The 21,230-nt window shown below is 35.5% G+C and overlaps 1 protein-coding gene across 2 annotated transcripts in view; it reads left to right on the top strand.

The window, feature by feature from the left end:
• Positions 1 to 20,915, top strand: part of LOC123865971 — a 124,044-nt gene extending 103,129 nt beyond the window's left edge. For both annotated transcript variants that reach the window (XM_045907231.1, XM_045907230.1), the window contains exons 2-7: positions 4,295 to 4,500; positions 5,349 to 5,502; positions 11,772 to 11,889; positions 19,059 to 19,225; positions 19,856 to 19,915; positions 20,408 to 20,915. In XM_045907231.1, coding sequence (XP_045763187.1) covers positions 4,295 to 4,500; positions 5,349 to 5,502; positions 11,772 to 11,889; positions 19,059 to 19,225; positions 19,856 to 19,915; positions 20,408 to 20,484 — 782 coding nt within the window. In that variant the 3' untranslated portion in view covers positions 20,485 to 20,915. The remainder of the gene's footprint in view (positions 1 to 4,294; positions 4,501 to 5,348; positions 5,503 to 11,771; positions 11,890 to 19,058; positions 19,226 to 19,855; positions 19,916 to 20,407) is intronic.
• Positions 20,916 to 21,230: the final 315 nt, after the last annotated feature.

The raw sequence follows: 21,230 nt of genomic DNA, 5'->3' as shown, positions 1-21,230 counted from the left end.
TCGCACTTGACGGGGGTATTTAAAAAACTAATTAATAGTGTATATCTAGATCTACCTATATTCATGTTACAGCTATAACTACAAATAATGAAAAATCCAGACGGTGAATTACAAAATGGTCGCCATGCAAATTGAACGAAATGCATGGTACGAAAACCTTCGTGTACCACTCGCACTTGACAGGGGTTTTTTTTTTTTAACTTAGCCCATGTAATTCTCGTATGCAAACCTCTCTATTGTTTTGGTTTTAACTATCTTAAAGTATTGCACCGTGCTCGACGGTTCAGTGATCACCCCCAGTCACGGTTTATGGTCGCGATAGACGCCAGCGAAATTCATATTTCCACCTTGAAGTACCTCGTTGCATGTTAGACGTTTTTTACGTAAAATACAAAAAAGACTACCGTAGTAAGCTTAGAATTAAAATTGATGTTTGGTATACTCTTTATGCAAGTTTGTACCTATCTATTTATAACTTATTACTTATACTTATACTACCATAACTTATTTACACTCACAAATAAAGGAATGTGTGAGATCTGCACACCTGAGAGTAATCCTTCATAATGATCTCAAAGGTCTTATTGGTACTTGGACTGCGTGATGTACTATCAATCGTTTAAACTAAACCCATCTCACTCTGAGAGGAAATTCGTGCCCAGCCCGGCTAGCATGGGCAGTAGATAAAAATTGTATCCCTGATTATATCCACTGATTTTTATGACATCAGTGGATATAATCGGGGGATATAATTTTTATCTACTGCCCGTGCTAGCCGGGCAATAGTGGTGATGGGTTGAGAAGATGATGATATAGGTAACATAGGTGTGTCCTTGGCCCATAAAAATCTCTTCTTCTGTGGTGCGAGGACCTGAAAAAATGTAAAAGGATGTTGTTGTTAGCTGCTATATTTCAAATTCAACTATAGGTATTTGAAGCACTTACTAAATAGATAAAACGTATCTTTATAGGGTATAAACAATAGCTAAAACAATTTAAAAACAAAACTATTAACATGCTCACACAACAAGGCACTTCAAACAAATCGATTGTAAAAATCTAAACAACAATCCAATACATACACATAAAAACAATAGGTAAAACTTCCGCGATAATAATGTTTCCACGTGAGAGAACGCCTAATGTGCCCAACAGGGTCTACCTTCACCCGCCGTCAGATTATTGCGGGGAAAAATGGGGAAGGGTTTATCATCCGATTTAAATAGACAGGTGTGAATGATTGAAGGCGTAAGCATGAACTAAATTTTTTCTTGATTTTTGTTGATTTTTTGATAGGATTATGAAATAGTAATATAAATTATTCTGGCACTGATTTAGTTAATGACAGAAAACACTAATTAATTATATGGTTGCCATCTTATTTTTGATGAGAGTTTAAAACGCATCTTATTATAGTAAAAACTGCACAATGCACTGTTTAATTACCTTCAGAGTTTAATTTAATCATATTTCACACAAACTATGTGCCCGACAAGATACACTACCTTCGACCCGCCGTCAGATTATTGCGTGGAAAATAGAGAAGGGTTTATTATCCGATTTAAATAGACAGGTGTGAATGATTAGCTTTAGCATAATTTTAGGGATTTTTCGTGAAATTATTGATAGAATGATACACCTAGATAATAATTAATTTTGGCAATGATTAAATGACCGAAAACAATTATTAAAAACTGCCGTGTAGGTATTGTTTTTAAGAAGTAATAATGATCGCAACTTCGTCGGCGTGGATTTAGGTTTTTAAAATCCCGTGGAAAATTTTTGATTTTCTGGATACAACATAGCTTATACTCCCCAGGTTTTTAACTGTACCATCGTGCCATAATGAACTATATTTTTAACCCCCGACCCAAAAAGAGGGGTGTTATAAGTTTGACGTGTGTATCTGTGTATCTGTGTATCTGTCTGTGGCATCGTAGCGCCTAAACGAATGAACCGATTTTAATTTAGTTTTTTTTGTTTGAAAGGTGGCTTGATCGAGAGTGTTCTTAGCTATAATCTAAAAAAATTGGTTCAGCCGTTTAAGAGTTATCAGCTCTTTTCTAGTTTTCTTGTAGAAAGAAGGTTAGATAACCGTTAGGTTCATAATATTATGTCAATAGACAAATGTCAAGCTGTCAAGATGGACGTTGCCTAAATACATAATTATTTATTTGAAAATGATGTTTTGGAAAACTCAAATACTTTGGATCGTCGGGGGTGTTATAAATTTTTAATTTACACTTGTTTATATCAGCTGTCAAATTATTGCGAGAAAAATTTACTAGAAAACTAGCATTAGCTTTTTTCGTAATTTTCATTGATTTTCCGTAATAGTCATAATATCTGGTAGGATTACAAAATAATAGATTTTGGCACCGATTCAATTAATGACACAAAACAACAACTGATTCGCTATATAAGTACCAAAATTATTTTTATTCAAATGTTAAAAAGTCTCTCAAGTATACTTATGAGTAAAATTTTCTCTCCTGATTTTTAGTTTAATACCCCGATTGTAGGGAAATATAGGCATTACAAAGTCACGGTATTTAACTTAGTTGATACTCGTGTGATGCGAGACTAACATTGCGTACGATTCCACGCATTTTCTCGTTGAAGACAGGAACTTTACAGTTTCAATCGACTAAAATTTCTGCTTACACCATTTCCTATAGAACACTCTATAAAACTATTAATTGACTTAAATAATAAATAATCAATTTCCGAACTAGAACAACCTAATAAGCCGTGAAAGTAAAACACAAAAAAATGTTCGTTTGATTTGGTCACAGCTTACAATTTTATAAATTGTTGTTTTCAGTATTTTTTTTATTTAAATGCAGTATACGGTTCATAATTTGTCGAAATTTCATTTTCGTACTCAATGAGTTCTAAACATGATAGAGTATGAAAACAAAATCTCGCACCTTTTTTATATGTAGGTAAAAGGCTTGTATGGGAGCCCCCATAAATTTATATTGAATTTATATTCCATCATCTAATGATATCATCCAGTAAAAATATAAAAGTAACTATTCCTATTAAATTGGTAAGCTCAATGGCATGATCAATGAAGCCAATAGTAATCGATCGAATAAAAAATAATATTGAAAATTCTGAAATTGTTAACCCTGTTATTCATCCACTAAAATATTTCCAATACTTTTTACATCGTCCGATATTGGACGAAACAAATTCCCTTGAGTGACTTCCAAAATTAACAGTTTTAGTATTATGATGGGAAAATACCTCGACATTTATTAAAACCCTGCGCAGGTAAATACCCTAAAGGCGGAATAATCTATTAGACTGTTGACTTGTCGCGTTTTACTTTGTATAATTTTTAGGGTTCAATACCTCAACAGGAAAAAGGAACCCTTATACTTTATAGGATCACTTCGTTGGGTGTCTGTCTGCCGTGCCTGTCAATATGTGGGAATCAAATCTAAGTATAGGGTACTTTCCGTTGACGCAGAATGTCTTAAAAATCTGAAAACCATGTATTTGTGGTTACATCACAAAAACTTAAGATTTGCGTTCCCGACCATTTCCTGACTAATTAATTAAATTAATTTCCATCAAAATGGCGATGAAAGCATTAACTTTCAAATTTTTACTATTGTACTGGTTTGAGATTCCTTGTACAATGATGCGGAATCCTTCGTGTACGAGTCCGACTCGCACTTGGCGGGTTTTTTATTTCCATTGTCGTTCCTCCCAATTCTTGATCCGTCGAGAATTTCTCGGCTTCACAAGCAATTTGGCTCCGAGTTAAATAAGCGAAGTAATTATTCTTCGGTTTAGGGTTAGCTAGAATAAAATCTACTGGGAAATAATCCATATTTTAATGTTTGAATAAGTTTGAATATTAATTTATGTTACATCAATTTTCTTGGAAGATTTGTTTTATACATCTTCATTTGGAGAGCCTGAGCCTTAGTCTTACTTTATTTTGTTACTAATAGAGAAGTGTAAGGTTGTTTTCAAAAATTGATTTGAATTGCTAAGAGGGGTCTCTCCGTCACTCGCTTCATACAAACGTAGTTCCAATTTCATTTGAATATTAAGCAACCAAAGTCCATGAAATTTTGCAGACATATTCTAGAAACTAATATCTTTGTCTCATATTCAAATGAAATTGGAACTACGATTGTATGAAGCGAGTGACGGAGAGAGCCCTGTTAAAAATGACATATGTAGGTACAATTTGGCGGCCTTATCGCTAGCGATCTCTTCCAGGCAACCAAAGTTTCAATCTTAATAAGATTAATTTGAAGTCTTTTTTTTTCAGGTGTCCAATCAGTGCGCATCATGAACATTCGCGTGCCAGAGGTCTTCCAGTATGGTACCAAAGACGCCATCACCTTGGACTGTGACTTCGTCACCAACAACGTCACGGGACTGGTGGTGAAGTGGTTCTACATGGACAGGTCACATCCCGTATACCAGTGGATCCCTCCTCAGAAGCCCCAAGCTTTGGGATTGTTAAAACATAAGGTAGGCCTATTATTACCTTTAATATTTCCTTTGGTGCATCAATAACATATAAAGGATCACACTCACCACCTGGGTGTCTGGTGCACTTCGACCGCCCGTTGTGTCAGATCTTTTTTTCCCCGCACATGCAAACTATGAAATCAACTCCCTTCTGCGGTGTTCCCATTAAATTACAACATGGGGTTTTTCAAGCGGCGTAACAACAAATTCCTGAAAGGCGGTAACGCATTGGCGGTTCCTCTGGTACTGCAAATGTTCATGGGTGGCGGTAATCACTTAACATCAGGTGACCCACCTGTTCGTTTGATAGCTATTTTTGTTTTTAAAAAAGAATCTTGGTCTGGGACACAAGAAGTCTGTTTAAGAGTGTCTGGCACGGGGTTCTGATCCAAACTTCATAGTCGCTGATCGTTCCTCCCTGAGCTGGGGGCAATAAGCAGAGAAACTTTCAGCTTTTATAAAATAACAAAGGTCGGGCACTCGCTGGCTCTCTGTCTATAAAGCCGCAAGCAAAATCTATGAATTTATAAAAAATTCTATGAAATGGATAGGTATATTGTTGTTGTTAGCTGCTATATTTAAAATTTAACTATATTTGAAGCACTTACTAAATAGATAAAACGTATTTTTATAGGGTATAAACACTAGCTAAAACGATTTAAAAACAAAATTATTCTTTTATTAATCTTTGAAAAGAGCAATTCCCCCGAGTTTCTTGCTGGTTCTTCTTGGTATGAACGGCATTCCGAACCAGTGGTCGATTATTTTGACGATTCAAAAGCACTTGTAAAAGTTTAATTGAATAAAAATATTTTGAATTGAATTGAATAAATATTATCACTTTTCAGTTGGATCTCTCATACAAAGTGTCGCAGAACCCTTACACGCAGCACCGGGCACTGCGGATCCTGTCCCCTGGGACCGAGCTGACCGGCAACTATACATGCGTGGTGTCCACATTCCTTTCTGAGGACGAGAGGACCCGCCCAATGACCATATTCGGTAAGCCTTATTCTATGTGATGGCGTAGGTAAAGTCAGCAACAAAGCTAAGTTCGCATCCGCCAGTATAGGTAAGTGCTTATGGACGGGTGCAAACCTACCTTTGTTGCTGACTGTAGGTACGTATCGGTAAAAGCGATAGTTGTGGTAATTGAAATTGAAATATGCTTTATTGTGCACAATCATAAAAAAAAGACTAAAATAAAACATTACACAACAAAAATAGTAAGTAGTACAATTTGGCGGCCGGTTTAGGAGCTCGAGGTTCTATCCCAAGTATGCCCGCCTGAATTTTTGAAGATCTGTGCATTTTAAATAATTATATCACTTGCTTTAGTGGTGAAGGAAAACATCGTAAGAAAATCTATGCCTGAAAGCATTAAATCACACTAATATTATAAAAGTGAAAGTTTGTATGTGTGTGTGTGCGTGTGTGTGTGTGTGTATGTTTGTTACTCCTTCACGCAAAAACTACTGGACGGATTTGGCTGAAATTTAGAATGGAGATAGATTATACCCTGGATTAGCACATAGGCTACTTTTTATCCCGGAAAATCAAAGAGTTCCCACGGGATTTTTAAAAACCTTCATCCACGCGAACGAAGTTGCGGGCATCAGCTAGTACTTAATAGTTCCTTAGTCCCATAACTCATCACAGGATCACTACTGAGTACGTGTATTTTGTCAGAATGAGAAGAGTTTAGTCCACTACGTTGTTGACTAAGTATGGATTGGCACTCTTGACACACCTGTAAGTAAGCACATTAAGTTGAACTGTCAGGCACGTAGGCTTCCTCACGATGTTTTTCTTCACGACTTTCGTTAAAACACGTGATATTTAATTGCTTAAAACACACGTAACTCCAAAAAGTTAGAGGTGTAAGCAAACATTATTATAACTTAATTATAACTTAGCGCAACACAACCTTTCACACATGTTCCATGCCATATTCTTATCATACGTCGACGTATCAAATAAGTAAATAATGGAACATTGTTAAAACTTTACACGTGCCTTAAACCATTCGTAAGCCGCAATATTATGCTTTGTTACACGAGACGAGTCGGAAATTACTTTGGGGAACTTTGCCCACGATTTGGTTTAGCAATCATAAAGTTGGGACAATTGATATACATGTTTTGGGCAACGGTGGGAACCTTGCGCTAAAGCGGATTTTCACCATAGATTTTCACATACGCTGTGCTTAGATTGCCCTATCCACGATTTCAAACATATCGTATTCTTATTAAATTTCAATACAATATTATTATTATTTATCAAATAAGGTGCTTTCCGATCATAAAACTTTTATCCGAAAACAAAAAAAATATAATGATAATTTAAATTCTTATTTAGTATTACAAAATTAAATTAACAGAGTCCAAATAATTTTCGAAATAAACTAAAATAATTTCAGAATCAATTTAAGAAATATCTCACAATCAGACATCATAGTAGGTAATGTTCCATTAACATAACATTGTTACAACTTCCCGCACGCTGTTAGCAAGTATTCGTATTCGTGCGCCGCTATATGCTTTGCGAGTTGAGATGAAACGGAAATTACTTCGCGCAACTTTGCCCGTGGCCGACTGCAGTGTGGGAAGCGTTAACGAGAAAGCCTCGAAATTTGTATAATGTTTCTATATTGATGCAGAGAACTGACTAATTTTACTAATAATAATCTATAAAACCATCATATTATGTCAAGATTGTGAGTGTTATGTCAATTAGTATTTAATTAGACTTTCTATACTTTTTTTATGTGTTAACATAGTACAATATTTCTTATATAGAAGTGTTGACAAACTTGCAAAACCCACTTAATTTATAAGACTGAAAATGTTTAAACAAAAAGTTTTAAAAATAAAAATGTGAGTGATAATAATTTAATCTATATTGGAAATAACTCTTTAGTATTGATTTGAAAACTATCTTCACTGAATGAATCGCAATCAAATATTGCTAGGTATTGTTCCAATAAATAGCATAACATTGTTACAACTTCCCGCACGCTGTTAGCAAGTATTCGTATTCGTGCGCCGCTATATGCTTTGTGAGTTGAGATGAAACGGAAATTACTTCGCGCAACTTTGCCCGTAGCCGACTGCAGTGTGGGAAGCGTTAACGAGAAAGCCTCGAAACGTGTGTTATGTTCAGTAAATCCATTAATGGGCAATGTTGAATGGGAAATCATTTACTGTGAACTGGCAGTAATAAAAGAGTATATTTTGTATAAAAGGCTTTTAGATTGAAAATGGAAATGAAATTAACTGTTCGCAATATTGTCGCTACTGAACTAAAACTACGGAACCATAAAAAACTTTTTTTCTCGGTAGATTAATGTATTGTTCCAATTTTGATTTGTAATTTTTTTATACATTTTTATGGGAAAAATTTTATGTGAAATACATAATTATTTTACAAATTACAAGTTTTATTTCAAGTTTTTTGTTTTTGTGTTAATGTTTTGATTTGTCTCAATCAACCCTTACCTCGAAAAGCGCGTCTTAAAGCCGTGTTGGTCTTGCCTTGATCTCTCTTCAGCCCTATTGGATGGCCGTAGGGCCAAGGGCTAACTTGTATCTGAATAAAAATATTTAAAAAGCAGTGCACTAAATTATGCACTACATTATGTGCATTATAATATTTCTTTAGTTGTCTAGTTTCTACTTAAATTGGCTGCTGTATCCAAAATTCGGTTAAAATGGTAATGAATATATGAGAAAAAAAACATGGTAAGTAAAGCAAACAATGAAATATTTGTAATGATAGATAGCAAAATCGTTCTTGTACATAGATAGACTGGATAGACTCAGTGTCTCTCTAACTATGAAACTTTAAACACGAGTTCTTGTTCATCGTTAACGAGGAAAGAAGTAAGATAGCAATTTCTCTATTTGAGTAACGAGAACTTTTTAACTTTGCTTTAGAAAGACAAAGACTCTGGTCTGGTTAAATACTAGGAGTTTTCCTAGGTAGGGTCCTATCTTTAACCTAGTAATAAACCATTAAGAAAGTTTTGTACAATACTACTAAACACTATGAAAACGTATGGTACCGCTTCCAAGAGTTTAGACATTTTCATAGTGTTTTTACTCTATCCGTGGAAAGAAGTTCTCTATGTGACGTAACACCATACAAATTATAGAGACTAAAATCTCAGTGGGCGCTAACCAATTTGAGTCACTAACCAATTACAAAAATACTATTTTTCTGATTGAATTTCGAATGATTTTTGAAAACATTTTTGAATTTAATTTCGAATGTTTTTTAAAAACACGTTGTGATTGGGTAGTGACTCAAAATGGTTAACGCCCACTGAGATTTTTGTCTCTATCATTTCTACGGTTATACTCAGAAAGAGCGCTATACTACCTTCTTTCCGGGGATAGAGTATAGTCGCGTCAGCCACAACGCGTCGATCTACCTTCAGGGTTTACTAATTTTTCTAAAGAACCCTAAAGCCAAAGAGCATCCCGGTAATGAAATAACAAGGCCGGCCATTGTTGGTTAAAATAAAACGGATGGAAGTATTGGCTTGGCGGAGCGCAGTAAAAATGGGGAAGGAGTACAGACTAATGGAATACAAATGACCGGTTTGCTTATACCATAAAACCCATCAATATTCGAAGTGATCAGACGATGATATATGGAAACTATTTTACTGAATGTGTCATACTTAAAAAATATATCAATTCAAAAATCCTGCTTTCATTGCTCAGGTGGTATTTCCGAAAATCCTTCCTTACTTCGCTTCCAAGTCCCCTGCATCAGACGCATAACGATTGATGCCGTACATTTTCATAGTATAGAATGACTTTTTTGACCAATATCACAGACTTGTAAGCAAACGTCGCAACGTCATCTACACTGGCTGTCTTCAAATATTACCTACATTTGATGCTAGGTAGGCTATGAAACATAGTGTCTTTGATTTAACTTCACCACCAGTCTAATATTTGATAGATTCAGGATCAAGACCAAGAGTTTCCTTACCTTGGTCACTCTGCCAATACGAAAATCAACTAATTTTGACTAACGGATTAAGTATAGAATGTAACAGCTCTACTCATGTATTTAGCCGATTAAGCCCGACTAGTTTTGAAACCATCAAGGGTCCTTTTTTATAGGAACTCGGCTTGCTACGCGTCGCAGTTGAGACCATAGATAATACAGTAATCGAATCCATCCATCCATCCATCAGCCTGTATGCGTCCACCGCTGGACATAGGCCTTTCCAAGAGCGCGCCACCAAACACGGTCCTCCGCCTTCCTCATCCACCCGCTCCCCGCCACCTTCTTCAGGTCATCGGTCCAGCGGGCAGGAGGTCGAATATGAGGACAGTAATCGAATATGTACTGTAAATTCTGCGAGCCGCATGCGCCGCGGGCCTTACAGACCGCTGTGATAAGGCTACAGATCATCTCCCAACAGTTCCTCCTGATCTTCATCACTCATGGAAATCACTCACGGTAGTTTAAACATTAAAATAACGGATAAAGCGTATCTAGTAAATCTATATCCACATTACACCTACAGGTACCCTACTGCTTGCGTGCTCCCCAACCGTTGGATGTTATTTGAAACATGCTCTACAATGCTGCATTTTGACGACATCTAAATACATTACACGTTTATATTCTGTTGGTTTTATCAATATCATTATCATAGTTTATGCTAACTACTTACGTATCCTACCTATTCTACAAATAGACAACATCAAGATATCTTTGCTAATATTATAAATATGCAAAAGGGTGTGTCTGTCTATCTGCTACGATTCATCTGTTTAACCAATTTTGACGATATTATTGGTCTCCAAAATTTTTTTTTTGCTATCGTACCGCTCCATCTTTCCCTTTTTGTTCTTTTTGTTTCTTTTATTTCAGCTGACGGTTTCTTTATTCTAAGATTCCTTTTCTTCATTGACATTTTCTCATTCAAAATTTCTCAAAATTTTGAAATGAAGATATTGTAAGATCCTTTTATAAAATAAGTCATTATGATGCCCATCATTGTCACTAACCGATACCACAGCTGGACATAGGTAGCTGGACTCTGGACTCCCACACACCACAGTCTTGCGCCGCGTCGCCTGAATCCAGTGGTCTTGTTTGATGTCTTCTGTCCACCTAATAGGGGTCTTTCAACGCTACGTTTTCTAGCACCATTCGCGCTATTCTAACACATTGAGACCCATAACGTCTACCAGTTTAAATGTAGTATAGAAGCAAGCGTTATTTTGCGTAAGTCCATGATATTATAGCTTTTGGTTCCTTGTCTACCAGTTTTTCAACCTACGTAATTATGACACAGTAATTGAATATTATGCAAATGATTTCTCCCTCATCCAGTCACATCAATTCTGACGTTTGGTTTTGGTAAAAGCCCCCGCATTACGAGTATATTTGCGAGGTAAATAAAATTCCTCTGTTTTCGGTTAGCTTCCTGATTACCAAGCAGTGCATGAATAATTAATCGGCTCATTGATTACCGTGTAATTTGTACCCGCGTACGCTTGCGGCGCCGATTTTACTACAGACTTCATCAAAGTATTAAATTATTAGCTTTGTCTATACTTATAGTATTTTTTCGGCTTTCAAGAGTAGATATCACTGTGCTCCAGATCTTTAACTATATTCATGCACAAAATTACGTCAATCCGTTGCTCCGTTGCGGCGTAATCGAAGACAAACAAACAAACCAAATAAACACTCTTTCCCGTTTATAATATGGGTAGTGATGGCAATGAAAAAAAAAACCGGCCAAGTGCGAGTCAGACTCGCACACTTAGGGTTCCGTACTCGGCTATTTTTTCCAACGATTTGCACGATAAATCAAAAACTATTATACACAAAAATAAATAGAAATCTGTTTTAGGATGTACAGGTAAAGCCCTTTCATAATGATACCCCACTTGGTTTAGTTAACTTATTTTGAAAATTGAAACACATTTTAATTTTTTTTTTAATGATGTAACTACAAATTCGCGGTTTTCGGATTTATTCCTGTACTTGTGCTATAAGACCTACCTACCTACCAAATTTTATGATTCTAGATCAACGGGAAGTACCCTATAGGTTTCTTGACAGACAGTCAGACAGACAGACAGACAGACAACAAAGTGATCCTATAAGGGTTCCGTTTTTCCTTTTGAGGTACGGAACCTTAAAAAGTGTTATTCATGTTTAGAAAATACAATGACACCTAAGTTTTTCACTATGAAATAAAAAAAAATATGTAAATACCTACTTATTATTTACAGTACCGGAGACAAGATTCGACATGATCCAGGACCGACTGAACGACGGATACCTGAACATCATCTGTTCAGTGGAAGGGGTGTTCCCGAGGCCCGAGCTCGTCATATTGGCAGGAAACAGGTACGAGTATGTACCTACCCAAATATAACACCTAAAAAAGACACCTTAAAAAATCGTCAAGTGCGAGTTGGACATTTAGTTTTTTTTTAAATCATAATAGCGAGCAAAGTAGCATTATGATTTAGTTATTTTATAACACGATTACTAGATATCTATACCTACTTAATTTAAATTTATTATTAATCAACAGTTTGTTTATTTTAGTTGAATATTAAAATCGTTCCTTTTCATAGGCATAATAAACTATTTTCTAATTCAAATTACAAAGAAAATAATCACTATCTAATTATGAAAAAATTAACATCCCTCCGTAACGATGGCATTAATTATAATAATATCACCGGGAAGTTACCTACCTTATTAAAATTACGAACGGCACTGTCGGCAAACATCGAAAAATTAATAACCCCACGAGCAAATTTAATCAATTGATATGCTGTAATTAAAATCCACCCACACTTTGTGTAATTAACATACGATATAATGAGTATCGGGTTCCGGGCTCGAGGTACTGTGAAGTCATTATTTGAAGTGTAAAAGTCATAATTACAGCATAAGGCGCCATCTCCACAGACGGGAAAACACAACGAATCCGTCCTACTGCCGTCGGATAATCTCTACGGTACAACTATAATGGGGATGATGCCTAGGTCAAAAATAAATTATTTCTTAGTAATTTTTAAATAGAGGGTCTACCGAAATTCGTAAAATCTTCATTCGCTGGTAGTTTTAAGTTTGCTAACCATTTTAAATTATCTATAGCTAATTTATTTATTCCGATACAAGTTAGCCCTTTACTGCGATCTCACCTAGTGGTAAGTGATGATAAGAGCGGTAAGTCTAATATGAAAGCAAGCTTAGAAGGGATCTGAAAAAAAGAGAGAATCTAATATAATAATTATACAAAAATCTTAAGAGGGCTCTCTCCGTCACTCGTTTCCACTCGTTTCATACAATCGTAGTTCCAATTTCATTTGAATATTAAGCAACCAAAGTCCATGAAATTTTGCACATATATTCTATAAACCAATATCTATGTCTGTGGTTTTCCAGATTTCTGTTAAAATATTCGGTTTCAAAGTTACGCGGTCTTAAAATTTTCATACAAATCTTTGAGCCCCTGTAATTTTAAAACTACATATTTTTAGAAAAATCTAAAACACCACAGACACAGATATTAGTTTCTAGAATATGTCTGCAAAATTTCATGGACTTTGGTTGCTTAACATTCAAATGAAATTGGAACTACGATTGTATGAAACGAGTGGAAACGAGTGACGGAGAGAGCCCTGTTAAGGTCAAAAAGTTTCAAGGAGTAGTCTGAGCTGTAGACGTACGTCTACGTAGAATTATTTATTTATAGAAATATTCGCGGTTAGTACCTACTTACTCATGTAAGCAATTTCTAGCTTATACATATAATAATTTATTTTGGCTATGTAGGTATCGTATAATGAATATTCAATTAATTCAGTGATTACACTGTTTTAATTACAAAAGCAAAATTACTAACTAACTTATTAAAAACACAGACAGGTAAAGGTACTTTGATACACCGAAAAACCAATAACAATCAGTTGTTTTGATGTTGTTGTTGATGTTATCCACCCCTAATTGTTTTATAATAATTAGCATATTAAAAATTACTTTACATTATTCTAGTTTTCGAGAAGTTTTGAGTTTCTCCCTAATTACGTTTTTATTTTCGTCAGGATCATTGATCCTACCTTTTTTTAGCAGATATGGATGGTGCATTTAAGGTGAATACTTCAAAGTACTGCATTTGGGTCACATTTGTAGAGCCCATCTCTTCTATTCCCATGCGTTTTTTAGCTTCTGTCTCACTCGCGAGCACGCATTTGGTACACCATTTAATATGAACGTTTGTACGAGTATCTATGGTAAATATTCTGTCAGCGGGCTAGTTTGCTAACTCAGTGTTCCAGACTGAATGATAATCACTGAGCTCATTTAGAGTTGGTTGGTTCTGTTGGTTTAGTCAGTTTACTGAGTGAAGCAGAAATTTGGAAGTGATACCTAATAAAATAATTTTTGGTACAAAACCTTCAATTGATCACACTAATATTATAAGACGAAAGTTTGTGTGTGTATGTTTGTTACTCCTTCACGCAAAAACTACTCGACGGATTTGGCTGAAATTTCAATGGAGATAGATAATATCCTGGATTAGCACACAGGCTACGTTTTATCCCTGAAAATCAAAGAGTTCTGACGGGATTTCGAGAAACCTAAATCCAAGCGGACGAAGTCGCGAGCATCAACTAGTTCAAAATAAATATCAAATGAGCTCAGTGGCTATTATTATTCAGCGTACAAAACCAAAATATGACATGAGGGAATCAATCGTTTGAATAGACGTCACAGTTTACGACAGTGAGGTAACTTGTACCAAAGAGTGAGGCTTCGACGTCATTGGCAGGCGTCAAATGTTCCCGACATTTGACGCTAGGTAGGCTATGAAACGAAATTTTTTCCACATCACCCATAGCCTAAATAATATTTGACATATCGCCGATTCGAGATCATACCTAGAGTTCCTTCACTTTGTAATTAGCGATATCATGGAAACACAAACAAAAACCAGTCAAAGAATAAAAAACATACCAGAACTGGACTGTTTGTATTAATTTGAACTGTCAATAAATTATGTAGTAATTGTGTCCCCGAGGCAAACGTCATAGCTTTATGTTATAGGTGCCTGGAGGACCATTATTATTGAGTTATTAACATTGTACGAGTCTGTATATTATTATGAAAATATTTAACTCGAATATGAATATTGTAAGGTTACTTTTAAAAATTGATTTGAATTGTTAACAATAATATAAAATTATTAGTTTATGTAATGCAGGTAGGTTGATAAAATCGATATTTCGCTCATTCGATGTCATACAATCTGTTGCTAGGAGGCCAACAAGATTTAACTTGCATAAATACGGGTGTTTCGAAGGTTTTAGTTCAGTCTCCTTCTGAGATTCGGAGCGATATCGCATATTTTCGGTATTTGGGTTGTGAACTGGATAATTAGATGTTGTGATAGCAATCACGCTCTAATTAAATTATTTATTTTGGCATTAGTTTGTTTAGATTAAAACTCTCGGATAACCTTGCACATTAAACTTGTGTTTTTTTGTGTTGGTTTTGGAGAGAACATTCCAATAATTCGATAAAAATATTTAAATAATACCTGCTTTTCTGAGTGACGCCAATAATTCAGAAGCGGGACGTGTCTCACGTAGTCTTAATTTCGCTGTGGTATCTTTTTGTAAACAACCCACATTTGATTAAAAATTTTATTGAGTTTGATTTGGTGATTAAAATTTTAAGTTTTTTTTTTAAAGAATTTAGTCTTTTGTGTAGTGAAAAGTAATTTGCAATAAGTGGTTCAGATTTTGTATACATCGAATGAGAATTTAGTCGTTTGGATTTATTGTTGACTGAATATTAAAACTGAGAGTTCGGCAGTTCAAGGGTAGGTTTTAATGATTTGACGGAGGGCAGGATAGCCCATGATTTGTATTTGACTTAGGGCAAGGAAGCCCGCGACTGACATGACAAGATAGATTAGAAACACGAGGACGTGTTAAATTCAGGACGGCCGAACTGTAAGGTTACTTTTAAAAATTGATTTGAATTGTTAACAATAATATAAAATTATTAGTTTATGTAATGCAGGTAGGTTGATAAAATCGATATTTCGCTCATTCGATGTCATACAATCTGTTGCTAGGAGGCCAACAAGATTTAACTTGCATAAATACGGGTGTTTCGAAGGTTTTAGTTCAGTCTCCTTCTGAGATTCGGAGCGATATCGCATATTTTCGGTATTTGGGTTGTGAACTGGATAATTAGATGTTGTGATAGCAATCACGCTCTAATTAAATTATTTATTTTGGCATTAGTTTGTTTAGATTAAAACTCTCGGATAACCTTGCACATTAAACTTGTGTTTTTTTGTGTTGGTTTTGGAGAGAACATTCCAATAATTCGATAAAAATATTTAAATAATACCTGCTTTTCTGAGTGACGCCAATAATATTAACATTTCGGAGCTATGTGCATTTTACGCAATTAAATATCACTTGCTTTAACGGTGAAGGAAAACATCGTGAGGAAATCTGCACGCCTGAAAGGTATCCATAATGTTTACAAAAATGTATGAAGTCTGCCCATCCGCATTTGATCAGCTTGGTGGACTATGGCCAAATTCTTCATTCTGAGAGGAGACCCATACACAGTAGTGAGCGGGCGATGGGTTGATCATGGTGATGATGAATATTAATCAGAGGCATTTCTTTATTTCAACGACATCAACTCTCTACAATTTCTTTTATCATGCGATTATTGAATTTCGGTTTCGGTTTAAAGAATTTTATTCTCAAAAAGAACATACTGTTCACTTACATTAAGATTACTATATACATTTCAGTACTTACACAGACGCATGCATTTACACTTTAAATTTTATATTATACTATCTCAATTTCATTGAGAAGTTCTTCAATCCCAGATAGCAATGCAAATGCAAAAACACATTGAAATTGGTTCGTTCATTTGTGATATACGATGCCAAAAGCAGAGATAGATTTTTAACTACATTGCTTGTCTGGGAGATTCCATGCTAGGGAAAATACTAATATGTGTAATAGATGTAATAGGTCTTTAACTGACTTAAAAAAGGATGAGGTTAATTCGGCACCGATTATTTTCCTTGTTTTTTTATAACAGTCATAAGAAAACTGTTTGAAAAAACTTTTTAGAATATTTATTTAATACTCGATTAAAGTTGAGGGATTATTTTGGAGGTAATAAGTCGTGAAATAAAATAAAACTCTTATATTAAAAAATAGAGGGTGCCCGCGGCTTCGTCCGCATGGATTTAAGTTTTTTAAGATCCCGTGAGAATTGTTTGATTTTCCGGAATAACAAGTTGCCTATGTCAATACCAGGAACGCAAGCTAACGCGGTACCAAATTTCATACAAATCGGTAAAGCGGATGAGTTTTTGGGAATCCCGTGGGAACTCTGATTTTCCGAGATAAAAAGTAGCCTATGTCCGTCCCCGGGATATAAGCTAACTCTGTACCAAATTTCGTCAGAATCGGTTAAACTGTTGGGCCGTGAAAAGGTAGCAGACAGACAGACAGACACACTTTCGCATCACACTAATATTATAAAGGAGAAAGTTTGTATGTGTGTGTGTGTGTGTTTGTGTGTATGTTTGTTACTCCTTCACGTAAAAGCTACTGGATGGATTGGGCTGAAATTTAGAATGGAGATAGATTATACCCTGGATTAGCACATAGGCTACTTTTTATCCCGGAAAATCAAAGAGTTCCCACGGGAATTTAAAAAAACCTACATCCACGCGAACGAAGTCGCGGGCATCAGCTAGTTTATAATATTAGTATGGATATCACTACATTGCTTGTTCAAACAAAACAAGAACAACTAATAATATGACTTCCAGTCGTATTATCTCGTTTTATATTCATCGATTCTAATAATCTGTGAGTAGACTTGGAAAACTTGCCGGGCGTCCCAAATCGCTCTTCGAATAATACTGAACACTCACTTGGATGTCCCTTAGCCTGTGGAAACGTACGGCTGCATAATTTATTATGAACCGCTCGCTTTATTAGCTGGCATTTTTCTTTAGGTACATATCAATCAATCATTTAATCATACAGTGGTTTACAGTTCATAAAGGCATAAAAGCACTGCTTACCATAATTGAATTAGAGCAACATAATTTATTTTTCGTTATGACTAGCCATTTAGATAGAACGGTTATACAAGGAACCTTAGTTTGCTATGATCTGCTGAAACAGACAAATCTGGTGCACATGCAGCATACGAAATATACCACCCGCCCTACCACTGCTAAACAGTAAAAGCCAGCCAGCAAGCAAACAAAACGCTCACCACACAAATCCCGTAAAACACACTTGACGCCCGTTTTGCTCCGACACCGAAGTATTCCCAGGAAAAGTAGATCTCACAACGCACAATTGCAATTCAAAAAAGTTAATATAGCACTTATTACTTGGTATGGAGTACCCCATAAAATCTAAAAAATTCAGACATTTGGAAGTTATCGTGGAATAAAGTTACTCATATACATTAACTCTGAAAACATTACACTCCTTTTTTGGGCTATCGTTTAAAAAAGTGTTTCTTTATATTAAAGCAATATTGGTTCGTGGGTTTCCAATACCTTAGAGTTACGGACTAAATAATTCGGATGTTCGCGAGTTTGCTAACAACCCCGCCGCCTGCCGGTGCATGCCCGCTGCCGGATTTAGTTTGTCCCCCAGGTATTTGCACCTCGCTACGAGAACGCTACGAGAACGCTACGTAGCTCGTAGGGGACACTTTGTTATTGCTTATTGGGCTCTTAGAACATACCGGATATTTTGAAATGGTTAGGTGTTCTTCTATCTATACTAATAAATAAAATTGGAGTGTCTGTCTGTAATTTCGAAATAACTACCGCATATTAAGGTCATATGGTTATTTGAACGATACTATAACTGAATCACACGTTTTTAAAATTTTTGTCTGTCTGTCTGTCTGTCTGTCTGTCTGTCTGTCTGTTTGAAAAGGCTAATCTTGGGAACGGCTGAACCGATTTTGACGGGATTTTCACAGACAAGTAGAGAATTGACCAGGGAGTAACATAGGCTACTTTTTTAACCGACTTTCAAAAAGGGAGTTGTGTTTTTCTACCTATGTGCACCGAAATCTCCGAGATTTCTGATCCGATTTGCGTCATGTCTTTTTTAATCGATAGAGGAACTTTGCGAAATTGTTTCATAAAAAATTTGGAGTCCAACTCCTCAATCCTGATGCTGCAGGGGATCTGACCAATCCACGCGGGCGAAGCTGCGGGCAACAGCTAGTCAAAAATAAATCCGTACTAATACCTATTATAAATCCGAAAGCGTGCTGTCCGTCTGTTTGTTACCTCTTCACAGCCCACCCGTTTAACCAATTTTGACCTTTTTTCCTGAAAGGCCAGCAACGCATCGGCGGTACCTCTGGTGCTGCAAATGTTCATGGGTGGCGGTAATCAGAATCACTTAACATCAGGTGACCCGCGTGCTCGTTTGCTTGCTATTTTTTATTTAAAAAAAATATTGTTCCAGGCCGCTAAATGCAAAATCAACAATCAAGATCATCGAGGGCCGATACACAGCGCTAACGAGTGCGGTGGTCAAAATAGACTCCCTTCCTCCCACTGTGGAAATCCTCTGCGACATGAATATACCTCTTGCTAACTATTTCAGCAGAAAGAGGGATATATTTTACAGAGGTGAGTACTGAGTATAGAAAAAAAATTATTCCATGTAAAACTTTTAGCAATCATTTAATAAATTACTTAAAACAATATTCGAAAATTTATGTAGCTTAAAGTATTTTTGCCCCACTTGCTCGGAAATTTGAGGTTACGTCACAAAAAAATTAAAATGTGTTCATGAACAGATAATAATTTAATTTTCAATTTTCAAAGAAAGATAACTATACTAAGTGAGGTTTTAAAAGGGCTTTACCTATACATTCTAAAACAGATTTTATTTATTTTTATGTATAATAGTTTTTGATTTATCGTGCAAAATGTCGGAAAAATACCCGAGTACGAAACTTCGTACGTACGTTTTTGACGTACACTGATTGCTGAATTAAATACTAATAGCATCTGGAGTTGGTAAAAATATTGAAAAATATTAGGCACCAAATATACCTGCAGTTGATTGTTTGGTCAACTTTGTATAGTTGGTGAAAAAACAACAAAAAATCACTAGTAACGACAACAGATACAATTTCACTGTGCACTTGATTGTGAAGGCAAACATTTAAAATACTCTAACAACAAAGTAAAATACAGAGGAATGGTATTTTATTTTATTTATTTATTTGTGAAACAAACATGTTTCGTTTACAGATCCCCCGCCCGTCGATCAGGAGCCGGCTTTCATAAACGCACACACTGCGCGCGATCACGGTATGTACAGTCAAAGGCCGTAAGTCGTTTAGCACCTAAACCTTAACCTTACAAAAGTTTAAAAAATCCATTAAAAGTATCTCCTGGCAAAGCTTATTACACAATCGAGGATTATGTAAATGATAAAAAACCATGGATTTGACTCGCTTTAGCAATTGCTTGTATAGTATGGAATATTATTGTAAATTGACGAATTGAAAAGAGCAGCCGCCGAGTTTTTTGCTGGTTCTTCTCGGTAGGAACGGCATTCCGAACCAGTGGTAAATTATTTGACGATTCAAAAGCACTTGTAAAAGTTTAATTGAATAAAAATAATTTGAATTTTGAATTTTTACATTTATTGTATCTGCACTATAGTGTGGGACAGGCGATGGGTACAAAATACTCATAGATGACGATGAAAATTAATTTATTGAGTTTACTTAGATTTTATATTTTGATTTAAAAGGCATTTTAAGGTGACGATCTAATTTTTTGTATTTTTATTTTCAGGTCACTCAAGAAAGTCGAGTCCAATGCTCGTCTTGATATCCTGTATAGCGCTGTTTCACTGCTTGAAAATAACGTGACGTTGCATTACAAAACATCCAAAAAGAAAATACGTTGTGAATTAGTTTTAGGTAATAATATATAAAATAAGTGTAAATATACAGCGAAATATTATTAACTTATTATTAATAAATTTTATACCTAATGAATAATAAGAACCGGACAATATATTATCGCATAAGCAAATTATGTAAAAAAATACTATTATACATTCCACTGTAATCGTAAAGTCGTATTATATATTATTAGTATTAAGAATTTGTATATTATATATAAAACTTGTTTTGTAATATTTGTATATGTAATTCAAAGACTTAAGGAACAGGACAGATGGTACGACAAAATTTAAAGCTGCCTAAATAGAACTAGCCTTATTGGCACAAAACAAAACCAATCATACTGTAAATGACTTAATTCTCGTTTAAGGCTAAAGAATTGTCACGTACCTATTGTAGCATAGTTGTGTAGGGACATATTATTATCCCACCAAAAACATTTCATGTAAAATGTTGCCAAGACTCACAAGTTCATAATGCTTTCACTGTTAAAAAGTGATGAGATCTCTAGTAGAGCCAAGCCCCTAGCTGAGCTTAGAATTGCGCTGCCCATGGGACCTATCCCAAGTCCAAAGTATATAGCTCTTAAATGCTCTTGAGTATATCACATTTATAACAATAAAGAACAAATAACTCTACTTACAAGCTCTGATTTTACAAACCCTAAATCTTGGTTAAAAAAGGACGGCTTGGCCGTTTAATGTTCGTGG

Source organism: Maniola jurtina, chromosome 6 (assembly GCF_905333055.1).
Source record: "Maniola jurtina chromosome 6, ilManJurt1.1, whole genome shotgun sequence".
Classification (NCBI taxonomy): domain Eukaryota; kingdom Metazoa; phylum Arthropoda; class Insecta; order Lepidoptera; family Nymphalidae; genus Maniola; species Maniola jurtina.
The sequence above is the reverse complement of the archived record's forward strand: the minus strand, read 5'-3'. Positions and strand labels throughout refer to the sequence as shown.